Source organism: Panthera onca, chromosome D3 (assembly GCF_046562875.1).
Source record: "Panthera onca isolate mPanOnc1 chromosome D3, mPanOnc1 haplotype 2, whole genome shotgun sequence".
Classification (NCBI taxonomy): Eukaryota; Metazoa; Chordata; class Mammalia; order Carnivora; family Felidae; genus Panthera; species Panthera onca.
In genome coordinates, this window is record NC_138350.1 from 37229901 (window position 1) to 37251836 (window position 21936).

The 21936-nt window shown below is 35.9% G+C and overlaps 1 protein-coding gene and 1 long non-coding RNA gene across 6 annotated transcripts in view; one reads left to right on the forward strand and one right to left on the reverse strand.

The window, feature by feature from the left end:
* Positions 1-21936, forward strand: part of L3MBTL4 (L3MBTL histone methyl-lysine binding protein 4) — a 447733-nt gene that overhangs the window by 174296 nt on the left and 251501 nt on the right. For all 5 annotated transcript variants that reach the window (XR_013551279.2, XM_078435404.2, XM_078435406.2 and 2 more), the window contains exon 10: positions 269-345. Coding sequence is in view for 4 of the 5 variants with exons in the window: in XM_078435404.2 (XP_078291530.1) it covers positions 269-345 (77 nt within the window). In the remaining variant the exon portion in view is untranslated. The remainder of the gene's footprint in view (positions 1-268; positions 346-21936) is intronic.
* Positions 13994-21885, reverse strand: LOC132665786 (uncharacterized). Its single transcript, XR_009604276.3, has 3 exons — positions 21745-21885; positions 21350-21422; positions 13994-14375 (listed from the first exon to the last, which is right to left on the reverse strand). It is a non-coding gene; the product is annotated as an uncharacterized LOC132665786 (long non-coding RNA).

Below are 21936 nucleotides of genomic sequence, written 5' to 3' on the forward strand. Positions count from 1 at the left end.
AGCTTCTTAAAATGTGCACTCCTTGGGGATATCACTGGCAGTTCGGGTTCTAGTCAAACACTTTTTGAAAATACTTTTAAATTTCAAGAGAGGTTTGGTCACTTAGCTTATAAAATACAGTGCTAAAAATTACTTCTGATTCTATTTAGCTACAAAATATTTTAGTTATGTAGTTCTATCTTCCATGGAGTAATGAATGGTCATTACTCTTGGATTCTTTCTCTGGCACGGAGTCATATAGGCTCTGAAATAGAATCCTGTTTTGCAGGTGTGATGTAAATAGCCCTTATGTCCAGCCAGTTGGTTGGTGTCAGGAGAATGGAAGAACTCTGATAGCACCCCAAGGTGAGTGGACTGGCTTGGTTTTCTTTGAAGCATCTCTGTGTGAGTGGCAATGCCTGTTTTTATTTTTGTGTATGCAAACCACATTTCAACACGAAGTGTGTGATAAAAATACTGTGCAAGATTCTATTGACTAAGTAACCCACATGTCTGAAATCTACTCGTCTTTCCCATAATGAAAATGGACTCTGTTTATAAAGATGTATTAGGTGGCCATTTAAAAAAAGGTTGCTAAAAAGTTTTACCCAATGAAATGAGTACCATTGCTGCAAATCCGTATTTTGAACTAGCTATTTCCGCCTACATACTTTATCTTATAACTTATGTTAATTCACTAATTGAGCCATAAGATTATTAAATACACTTGACTTTGGGGTTAAATGACAAATGGCGAAATCTAAGGAGTGAGAATTAGCCGTGAGTCTTCAGACTTGCCAGAACTCTTCACCACACCAACTTAATGGTTCAGCTAAACACCAAAGTAGGGATTTTTTCTAGTTATTTGTATTTTTTCTCACTACAGAAATACTAAGTATTTAGAGACTTTCTCTATCAAATTTATGTTTTATAATTTGAAAATTAGTTAGATACAGTGGCTGCATAAGCTTAGCATTTTCACAATAAGTATTCTAGGAGAAAACAGTTTCTTTCAATTAAAAATGTGCAGGAAGAAATGTAGAGTATGTAACATGCCATTCTAGAATGGAGCAGATATTTAGTGTTTTTATTTGAATGATTCTAGAATTTTACTGTGTTTTAATATTTTTTTCTTAATACAGAAAAATAATAAGGATTTGTCATCAAAACGGCATGAAAAAAATTCAAAAACTAAAAACTAATCAACAAACAAAACCAAGCCAAATTTTTAAAAAACACAACCTATTTAAACTATCCAGTTAGCTAGAAAAGTTTTATAAAATGTGTAACATCTTCCCAAATTCTGATTTTGATACGCAGACAGATTAGGGGTTGTTTGTCCTATTTTTCTGTAAAACTGGCTAAAGTTAACTTTAGAGTAATGTTCTTCAAGATGAGGTGAAGTGTTTGCGAGATCTCAGAACATGTTTGAGTTGGTGTGTCTGGAGGTAGAGCACACTCTGTTTCCCATTTCCTTTAGTGGAATCACTTCTCTGCTGCCTGTAGCTCGTTCTCACTAGACTTCATGGATAGAGTCTGTGGTTAAGTTCATCACCTCGTCTCTTGGTGCTGTGTCAGTCGAGAAGTAGTCTGTGTAGTACTTTAAGAATTGTATGTCCAGAATCTTTCTTTGTTTTAAATGTTTTGATGTTTATTTGTTTTTGAGAGAGAGAGGGAGGGAGAGGGAGAAGGAGAGGGAGAGGGAGAGAACGAGTGGGAAAGGGGCAGAGAGAGAGGGAAACACAGAATCCGAAGCAGGCTCCAGCCTCTGAGCTGTCAGCACAGAGCTTGACGTGAGGCTTGAACCCACTGACCGTGAGATCATGGCCTGAGCCAAAGTCAGATGTTTAACGGACTGAGCCACCCAGGCACCCCTGTCCTGTCCAGAATCTTTCCATCATTAGCGTGAACTGAGAATTGAGGAGGCAAAGCTCCCATACCCCAGATAAAGCCAAGGCTTGAAGGTTCTGCTTGATGGGAGTAAGAAACTATTTAGTTCATAAAGTGAATAAAGTACCAACCTAGGTTTGTCATTTTCCCCATGGAATTGATTGCATATACAAATACCATTACCATTCTGAAATTTGAGTAAGCGTTGTCCCCATAGACGAATTTAGTGATAGTCTATGCTTTAGGGTCAGATTTTCTTCCCTATGACTTAGGTTTAAAATTCTTAGGAGATTTTGTCCTGTTATACAATGTCTGAATTAGAATCTTTCAGTTAACCTACCTCTAAACCTTATATACTTGTTGGTGTTTCTTTTACACATTACAGAGTGTTTTTATATAGTAAAATACTACCCTCCTCTAAGCCCCAATTCATACGACCCTTTGTTTCTCTGTAGCAAATTCTTTACCTACTTCTTTTTCCTACTGAGATATAATCCACGTATTATAAATTTTGCCTTTTAGTGTATAATTCAGTGGTTTTTAGTAGACTCACAAGGTGGTACAACCATCACCATTATCTATTACCAGAGATTTTTATCACCTCCCAAAGAATGTCATCCTCATTTTCTTCTCCCTCGCAGGCCTAGGCAACCACCACTCCCTATCTCTATGGATTTGACTGTTCTAGACACTTGGCCACACGTGGAATCATAGAGTATGTGGCTTGTGTCGTAGCTTCTTTGATTTAGTGTAATGTTTTCTGAGTTCATGTTGTAGCATGTCTCAGTACATCATTCCTTTTGTTTACAAATAATATTTTAGTGTGTAGATATACCACATTTTGTTTATGCATTCATTAGCTGGCCATTTGGTTTGTTATGAATAAAGCTGCTATAAGCTTTCATGTTAACCTACCTCTAGGTAGTTTTTGAGTGATATGTTTTAATTTCTTTTGGGTATAATTCTAGGACTGGCATTGCTGGGTCATAAGGTAACTCTGTTTGAGGAATTGACAAACTGTTTTCCAAAGGGGGCCACACAGTGTACATTCCCACTGGCAACGAATGAGAATTCTACTTCCTCCACATCCTCACCAGTATGTTACTGTCTTCTTGATTACAGCCATCCTAGTGGGTAGAAGGTAGATCTCGTCCTTTGGATTTGCATTTCTATAATGACTAATGATATTGAACATCTTTTACTGTGGTTATTGGCCATTTGTGTATCTTCTCTCAAAAAATATCCATCCAAATCTTTTGCCCACTTTTAAATTGGGTCATTTGTCATTTTATTATTGAGTTGTAAGTGTTCTTTGGATATTAGATGCTGCAGTTGTTTTCACTTTCTTGATGGCTTCTTTTATTTATTTTTTTTTTATTTTATTTTATTTTTTTTTGTCTTTCTCTGTGGCCTTGCCTCAGCACTTTATTTTTTTTTTTTATTTTTTTTTTAAAAGATTAAAATTTTATTCTTTTTTTTAATTTTTTTTTTTTATTTAATTTTTTTTTATTTTTTAATATATGAAATTTACTGTCAAATTGGTTTCCATACAACACCCAGTGCTCATCCCAAAAGGTTCTTGATGGCTTCTTTTAAAGCACAGAAGTTTTTAATTTTGATGAAGTCCAATTTATCTGTTTTTTTTTTTTTCCCTTTGTTGTGCTTTTGCTAAGAAAGCACTGCCTAATCTTTGGTCACAAAGACTTGTCACTAAAGACTCTGCTTTCCTATTGATTGGCCTTGGCAGAATTATTGAAAAAACAGTTGACTATAGATACATGAGTTTATTTCTGGATTCTCAATTCTATTGCATTCCTTTATATGTCTACCCTTAGGCCAGTACCAGACTATCTTGATTACTGTAACTTTGTAGTAAGTATTGAAAATAGGAATTGTGAGTCCTTTAATCTATTTTCTTCTTTCTCAAGATTGTTTTGGCTGTTCTGAGTCACTTGCAAACATATCCCTATGAATTTTAGAATTAGCTTGCCAATTTCTGTCCAAAAAAAGTCAATGCAAATTTTGATAGGGATTGATCTGTATCAATTTAGGAATTAGCCATCTCGAAAATATTAAAATTTTCAACCCATAAACTTGGGACACCTTTCCACTTCTAGTTTTCTTTCAATGATATTTTGTAGGTTTCAGTCTGTAAGTCTTATACTTCATTAAATTTGTTCCAAGGTATTCTGTTTTTTCTTATTTGAAGTGAAATTTACATGACACACAATTAACCATTTTAAAGTGTATAATTTAGGGGCGTCTGGGTGGCTCATTGGTTAAGCATCTGACTCTTGGTTTCAGCTCAGGTTATGATCTCACGGTTCGTAGGTTCAAGCCCCACATCAGGCTCCATGCTGACAACCTGGAGCCTGCTTGAGATTCTTTCTCTCCCCCTCTCTCTGCACTTCTCCTGCTCAAGCTTGTGCTCTCTCTCAAAATAAATAAATAAACTGAAAAGAATAAAGTGTACAATTTAGTGGTAGTATATTCAGAGTGTTATGCAACCACTAGCTCTCTAGTTTCAAAACTTCCATCACTTAATAAAAACGTTCTGTACTTATTAAGTAGATACTCCCCACTCCCTGCTCTCATCCCCTTGTAACCTCTACTCTGCTTTCTGTGAATTTGCCCATTCTTGATATATTATACATATTATATAAAAAAGAATCCTATAATACGTGTTTGTATTTGGCTTCTTTTACTTAGTGTAATGTTTTCAGTGTTCATCCAAGTTGTAGCGTGTATCACTATTTCATTCCTTTTTACGATTGAATACTATTCTATTGTATGTACACACGCCATGATTTGTCTGTCCATTCATCTGTTGGACATTTGGTTTGTACCTTTAGCTATTTTAACTAGTACTACTATAAGCATTCATGTACAGTTTTCTGTGTGGACATGTGTCTTCACTTCTCCTTGGTGTATACCCATTGTAGAATTGCTGGGTCATATGATAATTCTATGTTTAACATTTTGAGGAACCGACAACTGTTTTTTGAAGTACCTGTGCCATTTTAATATTCTCACTAGCAACATGTGGTAATTCTTACTTCTCAACATCCTTACTTCTCAAAGAAACTTGTTCTTTTCTGTTTTCTTAATTAAACCCATCCTACTGGGTGTGAAGTGGTATCTTATTGTGGTTTTGATGTGTACTTCTCTAATGATCAGTGATGTTGATCATCTGCTCATGTGGTTATGGGCCATTTGCATATCTTTTGAGAAATATTTATTTAAATCTTTTGCTGTTTTTTTTAAAACATTGGGTTATATTTTTATTATTTATATATTATTTAAAAATTGTTTCCACTTACTAACCTATATTGCATAAATGATTTACAGATGTCTTACCACATTCTATAGATTGTATTTTCACATTCTTGATAATGTATTTTGCCATAAAATAGTTTTTAGTTTTGATGAAGTCCAATTTATCTATTTTTTCATTCATTCATCATGCTTTGGTATTAAATACAAGAATCCACTGCCAAATTTGAGGTTGTGAGGATTTACCACTATGTTTTTTTCTATGGATTTTATACTTTTAGCTTTTATATTTGACTTGTTGATCCATGTTGATTTAATTTTTGTATATGAAGTAAGGTAGGGGTTCAGCTTCATTCTTTTGGATATGGTCCAGTTTAACCAGTGCCATTTATTAAAAAAGCCTATTCTTTCTCCATCACATGGTATTGGTACCATTGTTGAAAAGAAGTTGGCCACAGATATTCAGGTTCATTTCTGGATTCTCGATTCTATTCCATTGGTCTGTATATACACCTATCCTTATGCCAGTATCATCCTATTTTTTTACTTTAGTTTTTAGAAAAATTTTAAGTTCACAGAAAAATTGGGAGGAAGGTACAGAGATATCCTTTATACCTCCTCCTTCACGTATGCACAACCAGCTGCCAGTATCAACATTCCCTACCACAGTGATACATTTGTTGGAATTGATGAACCTACATTGACATCATTATCACCCAAAAGTAGATAGTTTACTCATGGTTTACCCTTGGTATTGTGCATTCCGTGGATTTGTACAAGTGCCTAAAGACATGTAGACCATCATTTTGGTATCGCACAGAATATTTTCACTGCCCTAAAAATCCTCTGTGTTCTGCCTAGTCTTCTTTCTCACTCCCCGAACTCTTGGCAGCCAGTAACTTTTTTTTCTTTTTTTTGCTGTCTTTATAGTTTCGCCTTTTCCAGAATGTTATATAGTTGGAAACATACAGTAGGTAGGCTTTTCAGACTGGCTTCTTTCACTTAGGAATATGCATTTGAGGTTCCTCCACATCTTCTCATGGCTTGATAGCTCACTTCTTTTTAGTGTTGAATAATACTCCACTGTCTGGTTGTATCTCAGATTATATATTCATTTATCGACTGAAACACATCTTGGTTGTTTTGATGTTTGGGCAATTATGAATGGAGTTGCTATAAACATCCATATGCAGATTTTTGTGTGGACATGTTTTCAACTCCTTGGATAACTTCAAAGAATGATACTGTTGAATGGTATGGTAAAGGATGCTTAGTTTTGTAACAGCCTGCTAAACTATTTTCCAAAGTGACTGTAAAACTTTACATTTCCACCAGCAACACTGAGAATTCCTGTTGCTCTACATTCTCACCAGCATTTGGTGTTGTCAGTGTTTTGGATTTTAGCCATTTGAATAGGTGTATAGTGAGTGTCTTGTTGTTTTAATTTGCATTTCTCTGTTGACATATGGTGTGGCACATATTTTCATGTGTGTATTTGCCATCTGTAAGTCTCCTTTGGTGAGGTGTCTGTTCAGCTCTTTATCCCATTTTTTAGTTGGGTTGTTTGTTTTCTTATTGTCAAGTTTTAAGAATTCTTTGTGTATTTTGAACAAGTCTTTTATCATATGTATCTTTTGAAATATTTTCCCCCACTCTGTAAATTGTCTTTTCATTCCCTTGACAGTGTCTTTAGCAGAGCAGAAAATTTTAATTTTAATGAAGTCCAGCTTATTAATTATTTATTTCATGGATTGTGTCTTTGGTGTTATGTTAAAAAATCATCACCAACCCAAGGTCATTTAGGTTTTCTCCTATGTTATCCTTTAGGAGTTTAATTATTTTGAATTTCATATTTACATCTGTGATCCATTTTGAGTTGATTTTTGTGAAGGATGCAAGGTCTGCGTCTAGATTCTCTCTCCTCTTTTTTTTTTTTTTGGTACGTGGGCATCCAGTTTTTCCAGCACCATTTGTTCAAAAGACCATCTTTGCTCCATTCTGTTGCCTTTGTTCCTTGTCAAAGATCAGTTGACTATACTTTTGTGGGTCTATTTCTGGGCTCTCCATTCTGTTCCATTGAGCTATTTGTCTGTTCTTTTGCTAACACTATGCTGTCTTGATTACTAACAAGCTCAGTTACATATAAGCATACTAGCTGTATAATGTCAGTCCTTCAAATTGTTCTTCTTAAATATTGTATGTATGTTCTGGATCTTTTGCCTCTCCATATAAACTTTGAAATACCTGACAATATTCACAAAATAACTTGCTGAGATTTTCTTTGGGCTTGCATTGAATCTATAGATCATGTTAAGTAGAACTGTCATCTTGATAATATTGAGTCTTCTTATTCATGAACATGGAATATCTCTCCATTTATTTAGTTTTTTGTTTTATTTCACAGATTTTTATAGATTTCCTCATTAGACCTTGTACATATTTTGTTAGATTTTATACATATTTCATTATTTTGGGTGCTAATGTAAATGGTATGATTTTTATTTCAAATTTCACTTGATCATTGCTGATATACAGAAAAGCTGATATTCAGAAAAATGTTTATATATTAAACTTGTATCCTGAAACCTTGCTATATCACTTGTTGGTTCCAAGAGGTTTTTTTGCCAGTGTCTTTGGGTATTCTGCACAGACATCATGTCATCTGTGAACAAAGTTTTATATTTTTCTTCCCAATCAGTATACATTTTGTTTCTTTTTCTTGTATTATTGCATTAGCTAGGATGTACCACACTATTTTGATCACTATTGCTTTGTAATCAGTTTTGAAATTCGGAAGTGTGAATACTTCAACTTTGTTTTTATTTTTCAAGATAATTTTGGCTCTCTGTGTCCCCTTGCAGTTTTTTTTTAATATGAAATTTATTGTCAAATTGGTTTCCATACAACACCCAGTGCTCATCCCAACAGGTGCCCTCCTCAATACCCATCAGGGAGCACCCTCCCACCCCCTATCAACCTTCAGTTTGTTCTTAGTTTTTAAGAGTCTCTTATATTTTGGCTCCCTCCCTCTCTAACCTTTTTTTTTTCTTCCCCTCCCCCATGGTCTTCTGTTAAGTTTCTCAGGATCCACATATGCTATCTGTCTTTCTCTGTATGACTCATTTCACTTAGCATAACACTCTCCAGTTCCATCCACATTGCTACAGAAGGCCATATTTCATTCTTTCTCATTGCCACATAGTGTTACATTGTGTATATAAACCACAATTTCTGTATCCATTCATTAGTTGATGGCCATTTAGGCTCTTTCCATAATTTGGCTATTGTTGAAAGTGCTGCTATAAACATTAGGGTACAAGTGCCCCTCTGCATCAGCACTCCTGTATCCCTTGGGTAAATTCCTAGCAGTGCTATTGCTGGGTCATAGGGTAGATCTATTTTTTGTTTTTTGAGGAACCTCCACACTGTTTTCCAGAGAGGCTGCACCAGTTTGCACTCCCACCAACAGTGCAAGAGGGTTCCTGTCTCTCCACATCCTCACCAGCATCTATAGTCTCTTGATTTGTTCATTTTAGCCACTCTGACTGGTGTGAGGTGATATCTGAGTGTGGTTTTGATTTGTATTTCCCTGGTAAGGAGCGACATTGAGCATCTTTTCATGTGCCTATTGGCCATCTAGATGTCTTCTTTAGAGAAGTGTCTATTCATGTTTTCTGCCCATTTCTTCACTGGATTATTTGTTTTTCGGGTGTGGAGTTTGGTGAGTTCTTTATAGATTTTGGATACTAGCCCTTTGTCCAATATGTCATTTGCAAATATCTTTTCCCATTCCATTGGTTGCCTTTTAGTTTTGTTGATTGTTTCCTTTGCTGTGCAGAAACTTTTTATCTTGATGAGGTCCCAATAGTTCATTTTTGCTTTTAATTCCCTTGCCTTTGGGGAGGTGTCAAGTAAGAAATTGCTGCGGCTGAGGTCAGAGAGGATTTTTCCTCCTGCTTTCTCCTCTAGGGTTTTGATGGTTTCCTGTCTCACATTCAGGTCCTTTATCCATTTTGAGTTTATTTTTGTGAATGGTGTAAGAAAGCGGTCTAGTTTCATTCTTATGCATGTTGCTGTCCAGCTCTCCCAGCACTATTTGTTAAAGAGACTGTCTTTTTTTTTTCCATTGGATATTCTTTCCTGCTTTGTCAAAGATTAGTTGGCCATACTTTTGTGGGTCCATTTCTGGAGTCTGTATTCTATTCCATTGGTCTATGTGTCTGCTTTTGTGCCAATACCATGCTGTTTTGATTACAGCTTTGTAGTAGAGGCTAAGGTCTTGGATTGTGATGCCTCCCGCTTTGGTCTCCTTCTTCAAAATTACTTGGGCTATTTGGGGTCTTTTGTGGTTGCATACAAATTTTAGGATTGCTTGTTCTAGCTTCGAGAAGAATGGTGGTGCAGTTTTGATTGGGATTGCATTGAATGTGTAGATAGCTTTGGGTAGTATTGACATTTTAACAATATTTATTCTTCCAATCCATGAGCATTTCTTTATATCTTCTTCAATTTCCTTCATAAGCTTTCTATAGTTCTCAGCATACAGATCTTTTACCCCTTGCAGTTCTATATGAATTTGAAGATTGGATTTTTCTTTTCTAGAGAGATTACTGTTGGGATTTTGAGAAGGATTACACTGAATATTAGGGAGTAGTGCCATCTCAACAGTATTAAGTTTTCCAACCCATGAATATGAGCTGTCTTTTCACTTTTTTAGGTCTTTAATTTCTATCAGTGGTATGTTTTAGTTTTCATCATATAAGTCTTTCATATCATTGGTTAAATTTATTCCTAGGTATTATATTCTTTTAGAATGTACTAGAAATATAATTATTTTATTTATTTCCCTTTGAATTGTTTATTTCTGGAATGCAGAAACACAGTTAATTTTATATCCTGAAACTTTACTGAGTTTATTAGCTCTACTAGTTTGTGTGTGTGTGTGTGTGTGTGTGTGTGTGTGTGTGTGTGTATGTGTGTACTCTATGGGATTTTATTGCATAGAATTGTGTAGTCTGTCAAGAGAACAGAAGTTCCAAAATATTAAAATTTCCAATTTGAATGCCTTTAATTTTGCTTCTTGACTCGTTGTTCTGGCTAGGACTTGCAGTACAATGTGGAATATAGAAGTTAAAGTAGGCATTCTTATCTTTTTCCTAATTTAGGGCAGAAAAATTTCAGTCTGTCACCATTGTGCATGATGTTATCTGTAGATATTTATTACATGTCCTATATCATGTTAAGAAAGTTCCCTCCCTCTTTTCTTAGTTTTGAGTGTTTTTATCACAAAAGGATGTTGAATTTTGTCTAATGCTTTTTTTTATATCTGTTGAGATAATTGTGTGGGAGTTCCCCCCCCCCCATAGTTTCATGCTATATAATCATTTTAAATGTGCTGGTGAGTTTAGTTTGCTACTATTTTGTTGAGGATTTTTGTATTGATTTCAGAAGGAGTATTGGTATTTAGTTTTCTTGTTATGTCTTTTTCTGGTCTTTTCATTTTTAAAATATTATAAATGGAATTGTTTTCTTAATTCATCTTTAGATTATTCATTGCTGTTGTGTAGAAATATAATTTATTTTTGTACAATGATCTTATATTCTGAAGCTTGCTGAATTCATTAGCTCTAATATTTTCTGTGTGTGTGCACGCGCGCATGTGTGTGTATTCCTTAGAATTTTCTATATGCAAAATTGTGTCATCTCTAAGTAGAGAAACATTTACTTCCTCTTTTCCATTTTGGATTCCTTTTATTGGTTCCTTTTTTATCTGGCTAGACCTTCTAGTGCGTTGTTGAGTAGTAGTGGCAAGATCAGACATCCTTTTCTTGTTCCTGATCTTAGGGGAATACTCAGTCTCTCCACATAAAGTGTGGTGTTTGCTGAGAGTTTTTGTAGATGCCCTTTATCAGATTAAGGAAGTTCCTTTCTGTTACTGGTTTGTGTTATCATAAAAGGGTAGTCCTTTATTCTATTAATATGATATTATTATATTTACTTCTTTTTATATGCTGCATATGCTTTTTATATGCTTGTGTTCCTGGGATAAATCTCATTTACTCTTTTAAAATGTATTTATTCCTAAGGCTGCTAAGAGTGCTAAGGAAAACCAGGATAAACAACAAGTCAAATGTTTAATTTTTTAAAATGTTCATCCACAGTATGAATACTTGTTTCTAGGAGGGAATCAACTGTGTCATAAGGGGGATTCTTCTTGTGGTGTTGCAGGGGATTGGCCCTTCATGGTCACAGGACCACCTTGGACCACAGAAAGCTTCCCATTTGGTGTGGTGATAAAATATAAGTAAATCAGCCTCTTAATCAAAGTATGAACAAGAGAGTAGAGTATAATGAAAATATATGCAGAGGAAAAGTAAGAAAAAATTGGGTGACGGCAATTAGAAAGTAAACAAAATTGCTTAAAGCTTGTGATGGATCATGAGTATGCTGGCCTGTAGGTTTATGTGAAAACTCGAGTGACCGAAGATGTTAGGTCCCTATTAACTGCACAAGAGAGGAAAGGTTTGAAACCATGGATGGTAGAAGGGGCCCTAAGACATGAGAATGTAATGCTGTGTACTCAGGTAATCCACAAATGGGAATTTGGTGACAAGGCTGAGGCTAAGACTGCTAATAATTTATATTTATATTCATATGCACACATATGTAATATAACTTATGTCATATATATTTTGTACTTATATATGTACTTTTAGGGTTTGAACATAGTAAAAGATAAAAAGAAATTAACACTGGTCTATATGAATGATTTGTTTCTGTTAGTAATTTAGTGCCACAACTTGTTAGCTGTAGTTATTTTACTTTAAGTGAATTGATATTTTAAGCATCATTTATGCCCATAGATTTTTACGTTAAGTTTTATTTTATGGTTGTAATTACATTGTTGTCAGAAGAAAATGTATTGGCTGTATTTGTTACAGTTTTTTATGCGTGCGTGCACGTGTGCGTGTGTGTGTGTGTCTGTAATTGCACATCTGAGAACGATTAGGGCGCTTGAAAGTAGAACAGTGTGTACTGATCTGTCTAGTTGTCCCTGGTGTATACTCAGATTCTCATAAATTCCGGATAAAAGAGCCTTTTCAGAGGGAGAAAGAGAAGGGAAAGGCCAGTTTTTAAAATGAGTGAAGTATAAAATGTAAAGGTGCTTTTCACTGATATAAATTTAATCCAAAGCGTTGTTACATATTCTTTTCAGTGTCTTTCCGGAGAGGACTAAAATGTATGGGCTTCTTTTCCTTCAGAGGAAGCAATCTGCTGGAATTGTAGTTGAAGTTACAAAATGACAAGAAGGTGTCAGGTAGACGCCTCAGCATTTGAAGGAGAGAACCCTTTCCAGAAGGGTTGTTGGGTCTCATAGTGAGCTTTTGAGCTTCATCTGGCGGTGAGCAGGCAATGTCCAGTTAAGAATCACCTCCTTACCAACAGAAGCAAATCTCATCCTTTCGTTGATGTAAAATCCCCAGTAGCATAGTTTTAGATGGTTCATGGTATAGTCAAGTTTGTACGGTTAAAAATTAGATCTATTAAAGAATATTAAATAGATTATCTGTGGAAAGTTATATTCTTTGCGTTTTTAAGTTATCTTGAATGGTATTGCTATTTAAAAGTGACTCTGAGTTTGCTTTTTTTGTAATGTTTGTGAAATTCCTACTGCTCTCCATTGCTCAGTGTGGCTTTTACCAGTCAAAACACTATTGTGAAGACTTTTCTCAACAGTGTGATTACTTGTGTGAAAATCTGTTGGCGCAGTCCATGAACGGGAGCCACCACGCCATCCTGTCTCCTGCTCAATTTGGACAGGGGGACAGGAAGCCCTGCAGAACCAGAATGGCTGTGAGGGCTCCTCCGATCGGCAGTGGGACCACGTCCCCCAGGAAGGATGACAGTCCTGCACGGAGCGCCTCTGCAAATGCAGACCGCCGCTCACATTTGAAGCACACTCTGCGACCAAACTCACATTCAGTTCAAACATCTCCGCAAACATCTCCGTAGTGACTTCTGTGCTTATAGAATGGAGAGAACCAAGTAAGCATAAAACATGCTGAAGGAAGGGATGATCTGTTTTTGTAAAACGCTATTGAGATGTGATTCACACACTGTACACCTATCCATTTATAACGGATATACGCTGTCCATTTACAGTATACAGTTGGTGGTTTTTAACCTATTTAGAGAGTTGGGTGACCATCACCAAATTTAATTTTAGAATGTCTCTATCACCCCTGAAAGAAACCCTGAATCATTTAGCTATTATCCCTCAACCCTCCTTTCCCCTCAGCCCTTGGCAACCATTAATCTACCTTCTGTCACTATAGATTTGCCTATTCTGAATAGTTCATGTAAGTAGAATTATGTAACCTGTGGCCTTTCATGTCTGGCTTATTCACTTAGCATAATGATGTTAGAGCTCATCCGTGTGGTACCGTGGATCAGCACATCAATTCTTTTTAATTCCAAATATTATTTCATTACATAGATAAATCACAATTTGTGTATCTGTTTATCAGTTCATGGGCATTTGGGGTTTTTTTCCCCACATTTTGGCTATTTTGAATAATACTGCCATGAACATTTGTGTAAGAGTTTTTGTGTGAACATGTTTCCAGTTCGCTTGGGCATATACTTAGGGTGGAGTTGCTGGGTCATGTAGCAATTCTGCGTTTAACTTGCTGAGTAATTGCCAGGATCTTTACCACAGGAGCCGCACCATTTTACATTCCCCTGGGTAGTGTGTGAGGGCTCCAGTTTCTCTATATCCTTGCTGACACTTGGCTGTGTTCTTGTTCATAGCCATCATACCGACTGTGAAGTAGAATCTTATTTCTGGATCTCATTTTTCTTGAATGCCCAATATTACTTCACACATCTATCTGTTTTCATAGCAATTTTGTGAAGATTTTGTCAATAATTTCAATTTCATAGTTGAAGGCCTAAGGTCCAGAGAGATCAGATAACTGGCCCCAGACCTTTCACGTCATGTGAAGGGGATCAGGTGACAGGCCTCGTTAGTTCACTTCAGGAATTCCTCTGCCTTTTCTTCTTCCCCACACTGCTTATAGTCTCCCTGCACACAGGCTCTACAATGGAAGGAAACATTTCAGTTGCTCACTGGGAACACAGGAGAAGGAGATGTAAGTTCCAGCTCTGTGTGTGGACACCTTCACACTGGAAGCAACGTTGCATCAGTCTTTGAAGGATGTGCAGAATTTCACCTGAGAGATGGAATGGAAGAGTTAGATAGAAGGAATGGTATGCACCTCCTTAAAAAAGGAAGTTCCTGGAAAGTTCAAATTATGGGCCTATGAGTAATGTGCTGGGCTGCAGGGTAGGGAAGGGGGAGAGAGGGACAGGAGGTGATGGGTGATTTAGAACATTAGGCTCAGACTGCTGTGTGATTGGCCTTGTTAATGTCTTTATTGTATTTAAAATTGGAAATAATTTTAAAGATTCAGAAGTCACAATAGCAAAAATAAACTCCTTGCAAACCATTTGAGGTTAAATTGCCAAGATGAAAGTTTTGCAAAGGTCACCCAATAGCAATCCTCTACGAAACACAAATGAGCAGATTTAATCCAGGATCACATGTGTTTACTTGTCATATCTCTTTAGCGTTCTTTCATCTGCAGCGGTTCTTCATCTTTCCTTGACTTTTATGAACTTGACACTTTGGAAGAGTACAGGCCAGTTGTTTTTTGTAACGTGCTTCTCACTTTGGGTTTGCCTGATGTTTCCACAGGAGTGGACGGATTATGTACCAGGGGAGGAATATTCCAGAATTAATGCATCCCCTCAGGTGGATGCTAATCCCCTGCTAATGTTAACTTTGATCACTTGATTGAAGTGGTGTGTGCCACTTCTCCACTGCAACTTTGCTTTTTCCTTTTGTAATTAATATATATTTGTGGGAATTGACATTGAGATTACATAATTATACTATTTCTCATCTATCACTCACTAGTTTTTAGCATCTGTTAATGTTCATTGGATGAATTAGCTGTTATTATGATATTTGCCAAATGGCGATTTTCTAATTACATTATTTCCTCTACATTTATAAGCTTATTTATTTATTCATTTTTTTACATATAGTTGTGGATTCCTGCCTTATCATTGTGCTATAATATGTTACTATCGTTATACAGGACCTTGGTGGGGGAGGTGGAGTAGAAAAGTCGGTGAGCAGCCTTCCTAGACCCAGGAAACTGACAGTTTACTAGAGACTGTTGGTGAGTTTATAAATAACTGTTATAGATGATAGCAAGGAAATTAGTCAAAAAAATAATACCTGGCCAGAACAAGAAAGAAGTGCCTCATGGAGAAAATTATATGATGGTGTGCTGCTCCATAGCAAATTACCACACACTTAGTGGCATAAAACAACACAAAATTATTATCTTATAGTTCTGGAGGTCAGTACTCTGAAATGGGTTTCACTTCAGTTTTGAAATATTAATAGATTAGTTAATTACTAATTAATAGAGAATTAGTAGTATGGGTAGGTTGAAGCCATGTTATAAAAGATCTTTAAAAAGCTAGAACGAGGAGTTTGTAGTCCCATCTCTGATATAAATATGTTTAAGTATTTATTTGGCAATAATGCGCCAGATTACAGGAAGACCATTAGGGAGATTGATTGTATGTGAAAATAAGGAGTAGAGGCTAGGGAGATGTTAAAATACTTCGGGATTTCTACTTACCTGATTTGGCAAGTGACTGAATAAGAAGACATATATTAGCTCTTTATTCGGAGTTTCTTGTGGTCTGGAATGCTTGGAATTGATGGGCTAGGGAAATAAATCTGGTTCCTGACCTTTTATTATTGTAAATATCATGTTCTACAGTAAATACATGTTAATGTGATAGCAAAAAGCCACTCAAAGCAGAAAAAAAACTGCACTTGAATATTTTGCTAACTGTGGGACAATTTTCTGTGGCCATCTGATATAGTGTGTCATATTATGTTATGTTATTGTGCCTGTGCCTCAGGTAGACATTCTCCTAACAGAGGTCCCATAAGACATTGCCATACTTCCACCAATAGGTGATCATGCCACTGCAGCATATATCATGATCCTCTCTCTTGTTCTTTAACTTAATTGGAAATCATATCATCATTTCCCCAAGGCTTTTCATAGAAAGTGAATTCCCTACACAATTCTACAGAGACACTATAAAAGGATGGTATTCTGTTCTCTGTCTCTGTAAGAGTGTTCAGTCAGCTAAATTCTCTTTATGAATCCAAGCTTATTTTTATCATTGAATCCTGATAAATAATCACCAATGAAGTGAAGCTGCGGACTTACTAGAAGTCAAACTTATTTAAAATAAATGTTAATTATATTTTATTTTCATAAAAGTGCAGGAAATTTGTAAAATTGAAATGTAATAATGTATACATTGAAGTATTGATCTCATGACTAGATAGAGCTTGCCATTATAATTGTTATTTTTTCAATCATCTTGTCTTTTTATTTGATTTTATACACATGAATTAAACACTAGAATTATGATCTTATTGTTCATTTCTCCCCTTTACTTGAAAACATAATTTGAATATATTTACTTATCTTTAAATAGTCTTTGAAAACCTAGTTATTAATGACTGCAAAATTATCAGAGTACACCACAGTTTATTTTGGCTTATTTTCTTTTGTATTGGACATTAACTTTTTCTAGTTCTTAAATAACAACAGACATACTTTTAATTTTTTTTCATGTGTATTCATTTTTGAGAGACAGAGACAGAGCATGAACCGGGGAGGGGCATTGAAAGAAAGGGAGACACAGGATCTGAAGCAGCTCCAGGCTCTGAGCTGTCAGCACAGAGCCTGACGTGGGCTCGAACCCACAAACCACGAGATCATGACCTGAGCCGAAGTCAGACGCTTAACCAGTTGAGCTGCCCAGGCGCCCCAAGAAGACATCCTTTTAAAGAAATAGTTATAGATGTTGGTTATTGCTTTGTGGCTGTTTTAAGTGGAGTTAATGGATTACAGAGGATAGAAACAAGTTTTAAGCATTTGATAAATACTTCCAGATTACCCTCCATAAAGTTTCTTCCTTCCAACAACATTGGAAAATTCAGACATGAAAAAGAAAAAAATGGAACAAGACCCCAGATCTCTCAAAATACAGGCACCTGTTTTCTATGAATATTGTATTAGCAAGGACTGTATTGTTTTGTTCATAATTTATCCACAAGTTCTGGTACATAAAAATAGGCAATTTGTGTGTGTGTGTGTTTTTTCTTAAATTTTTTTTTAACGTTTTATTTTATTTTTGAGACAGAGAGACAGAGCATGAACGGGGGAGGGGCAGAGAGAGAGGGAGACACAGAATCGGAAACAGGCTCCGGGCTCTGAGCCATCAGCCCAGAGCCAGACGCGGGGCTCGAACTCACGGACCGTGACATCGTGACCTGAGCTGAAGTCGGACGCCCAACCGACTGAGCCACCCAGGCGCCCCAGTTTGTGTGTGTTTTAAATCACACTTAAAAATATTTTAAGTAAAGTAACTCATATATAGATTGAATTAGTGATCAGAAAACTCCCAACAAAGAAAAAAGCCTTGGACTTGATGGCTTCACTGGTGAATTCTACCAAACATTTAAAGAATAACTAATGCCACCACTTCTCAGACTTTTCCAAAAAATTGAAGAGGAGAGAAGTCTTCCCAACTCATTTTATGGACCCAGTACTACCCTGTTACTACAGTCAGGAAAAGTCACTATAAGAAAAGAAAACTTATCCCTTATGAACACTGATGCAAAAATCCTCAACAAAACACTAGGAAACTGAATCACATTGAAAGGATTATATGCCATGACCAAGTGGAATTTATTTCTGGAATGCAAGGATGATTCAATATGAAAATTAATCAGTGCAGTACACCAAATTAACAGAATGAAAGACAAAACCAACATAATCATCTCGAGTGATGAAAAGCTTATAACAAGATTCAACACCCTTTCATGAAACAAAACAAACAAGCACAAACATTCAACAGTTTAGAAACAGAAGGAAACAAATTCAATGTAATAAAAGCTATATATGAAAAACCCACAGGAAGCATCATACTCAGTAGTGAAAGACTGAAAGCTTATCTTCTAAGATCAGGAAAAAGCAAGGATGACTAATTTTGTCACTTCTTTTCAACATAATACTGAAAATCCTAGCTAGATTAATTAAGCAAGAAAAAGTAATAAAAGGCATCTGAATTGGAAGCAAAGAAGTAAAATTATCTCTTTTCACAGATGATATGATTTTATATGTAGAAAACCTTAAAGATTACACATACACACACCCCTTAGAACTAATAAATGAATTCAGCAAAGTAACAGGATACAAAATCAAGACTCAAAAATCAGTTGTGTTTCTGTGCACTAATTATGAACAATCTGAAAAGTATATTGAAAAAACAATTACATTTACAATGGCATCAAGAAGAATAAAATGCTTAGGAATTAACCAAGGAGGTAAAAGACTTGTACAATGAAAAGTACAAAACGTTGCTGAAAGAAATTGAAGAAGAGGTAAACAAATGGAAAGACATCCCTTGTTTAAAGATTGGAAAACTTAATATTGTTAAGATGTCTATTACCCAAGGTGACCCTCTCAAAATCCCAAAGATGTTTTTTGAAGAAACAGAAAAATCTGTCCTAAGGCTTATGTGAAATATGAAGGGACTCTTGAGTAGCTAAAAGAGTCTTGAAAAGGAACACAGTTGGAAGACTTGCCATTTATTTCAACATGTTACGTATATGTATACATGTTACAAAGCTACAGTAATTCAAACAGTGTGATAATGGCTTAAATGTAGACATACAGACCATTGGAACAGAGGCCCAGAAATAAACCCTAACATATAAGGTCAAATGATTTTCAGCAAGGGTGCCAAGACTATTCAAAGGAGAAAGAATAGTCTCTTCCATAAATATTGCTGGGAAAGTTGTTTAACCACATGCAAAACAATGAAGCTGAACCCCTACCTCACTTTATATACAAAAACCAAATAAAAATGGATCAATGGCCTAAATGTAAGGGCTAAAACTATAGAGTCTTAACAGATAAGGCAAAAGCTTCACAACATTGGGTTTAGCCGTCATTTCTTGTATATGACACCAAAGGCCCAGACAAAAAAAGAAAAAGTGGACAAATTGGACCTTGTGAAAATTAAAAACTGTGTATCAAAGCATGCTATCAACAGAGTGAAAAGCAAAACTCATGATAGGACAAATATTTGCAAATCATATATTTTATAAGGTATTATTATCCAGAATATATGGAGAACTCCTAAAACTCAACAATAATAAAAAAAACAACCCAAATTAGAAATGGGAAAAGGACTTGATTAGACATTTCTCTAAAGAAGATACATGAATGGTCAGTAAGGACATGAAAAGATGCACATCATCACTAATCATTAGGGAAATCCACTAGGGTGTCTACTATTAAAAAAAACAAAAAAACAAAATAAGAAGTGTTGGCAAGGATGTTTGGAAATTGGAGCCCTTGATCATTGTTGGTGGGAGTGTAAAATGGTATAGTTGCTTTGGAAAATAGTATGATAGTTCCTCAAAAAATTAAAAACATAATTACCATGTGATCTAGTATTTCCACTTCTTGGTATACGCCCAGAAGATTTGAATGCAAGGTCTCAAAGAGACAGTTGCACACCTAGTTCATAGCAGCATTATGTACAATTAACCAAAGCATGGAAGCAACCCAAGTGTCCATGAACAGATGAATGGATAAGGAAAATGTGGTCTACGAACACAATGGAGTGTTAGTAAGCCTTACAAAGGAAGGAAATTCTGACATATGGCACAACATGCATGAACCTTGAGGACATTATGCTAAGTGAAGTAAATTAATCACAAAAGACAAATACTGCATGATTCTACTTATGTGAGATCCTTAGAGTAGTCAAAATCAGAGAGAAAAAAAATATGGTTGCCAGGGGTTATGGGGAGAGCGGACAGGGAGTCGTCGTTTAATGGATACAGGGTTTTAGCTCCACCAGATGAAAGGAGATCTGGAGATGGATGATGGTGATAGATGTACAGCAATATGAATGTACTTAGTATCACTGAACTGTACACTTAAAAATGATTAAGTTGGTAGATTTTGTGTGTATTTTACCACAATAAAAATTTCGAAAAGAATTCCCATGTGTAGTTATATTACAAGTCCTATAAATTTTGTTTAATGTTTATTTTTATTTTTGAGAGAGACAGAGACAGAATGCGAGTGGATTAGGGGCAGAGAGAGAGGGAGACACAGAAGCAGAAGCAGGCTCCAGGCTCTGAGCTGTCAGCAGAGTCCAACGCGGGGCTCAAACTCATGAACTGTGAGATCATGATCTGAGCCGCAGTCGGACGCTCAAATGACTGAGCCACCCAGGTGCCCCTACAAGTCCTAGGCAAGACTAATGAAAACCAGCATTCTTCTCCCTGTCCCAGAATTTTCTGTGAAGGGGCATATCTGTCACTTGACGTTTACTTCTCTCTTCCTCAAGAATGTGTTTTTTGCTTCCTCCCTCTGTATTTTTCAGTTTTAGATACTGTCTCTTGTACTCAAGCACTTTACATTTAACATATTTCTTTGTATGATTGGATTTAATGTTACTAGTGGCTTTCTATTTATGTTTTTGGTCCTTTTTTTCTCCTTTAAAAAGTTTGTACTGAGAATTATTTAATGCTTCCGTTTTATCTTTGCTATTGGATTTTTCTTTTTTTAAGTTTATTTATTTATTTTGAGAGACAGCGTGAATGGGAGAGGGGCAGAGAGAGAGGGAGAGAGGGAATTCCAGGCAGGTTCCTTGCTGTCAGTGTGGAGCCCGATGTGGGGCTTGATCTCACAAACTGTGAGATCATGACCTGAGCCGAAATCAAGAATCAGACACTCAATTCACCGAACCCCCCAGGTGCCCCTGCTATTGGATTTTTAATTTACCTCTTTAAAAATATTTCTCAGTTCTTACAGGATTTGCAATGTACCTATTAAACTCATCACAGTCTACTGTACCACTTTTATAATATAAAAGCCTAATAGTGAGTGGTTTACTTTCATTTCTTTCTCCCATTATTTCTCATCTTTTCTTTATTTACAGATGACTTTTTGTTCTCATAAAAAAAGCAAGGAGTATAAGAAGTGAAAACAGTGTGACCTCTATATATGTTCTGTACCTTATAAATGCTGTTCACTATTTCCAGTGCTCATTTCTATCTGACAGCATACTCCTTCTCCCCGAAGAACTTTCTTTTAAATTGAGATATAATTTATATATAACATTATATTACATTCAAGTGTACAAGATAATGATTCAGTATTTGCATGCACATACAGCAAAATGATTACAGTGACAAATCTAGTTAACATCTAGCACTGCACATAGTTATGAAGTTTTTTCCCTGGTACTGAGAACTTTTAAGATCTACTGTCATAGCAACTTTCAACTATACAATATAGTGTAGTGTTAACTACACTCGTCATGCAGTGCCTTATATCTTCATAAGTTACGTATTTTATAACTGAAACTTTATACTTTTCAACTCCTTGTCCCATTTTGCCAATCACCCACCTCCTGCCTCTGGTAACCACCTATCTGTTCTCTTTGTGAGCTTGTTTTTCTTTGCTTGTCTGTATTTGTTTGTTGTTAGATTCCACATGTACGTGAAATAATATTATATTGGTACTCTCTGTTGACTTATTTCACTTAGCATGTAATTCCTTCAAGGCTCATCTATGTTGTTGCAAATGACAGCATTTCCCT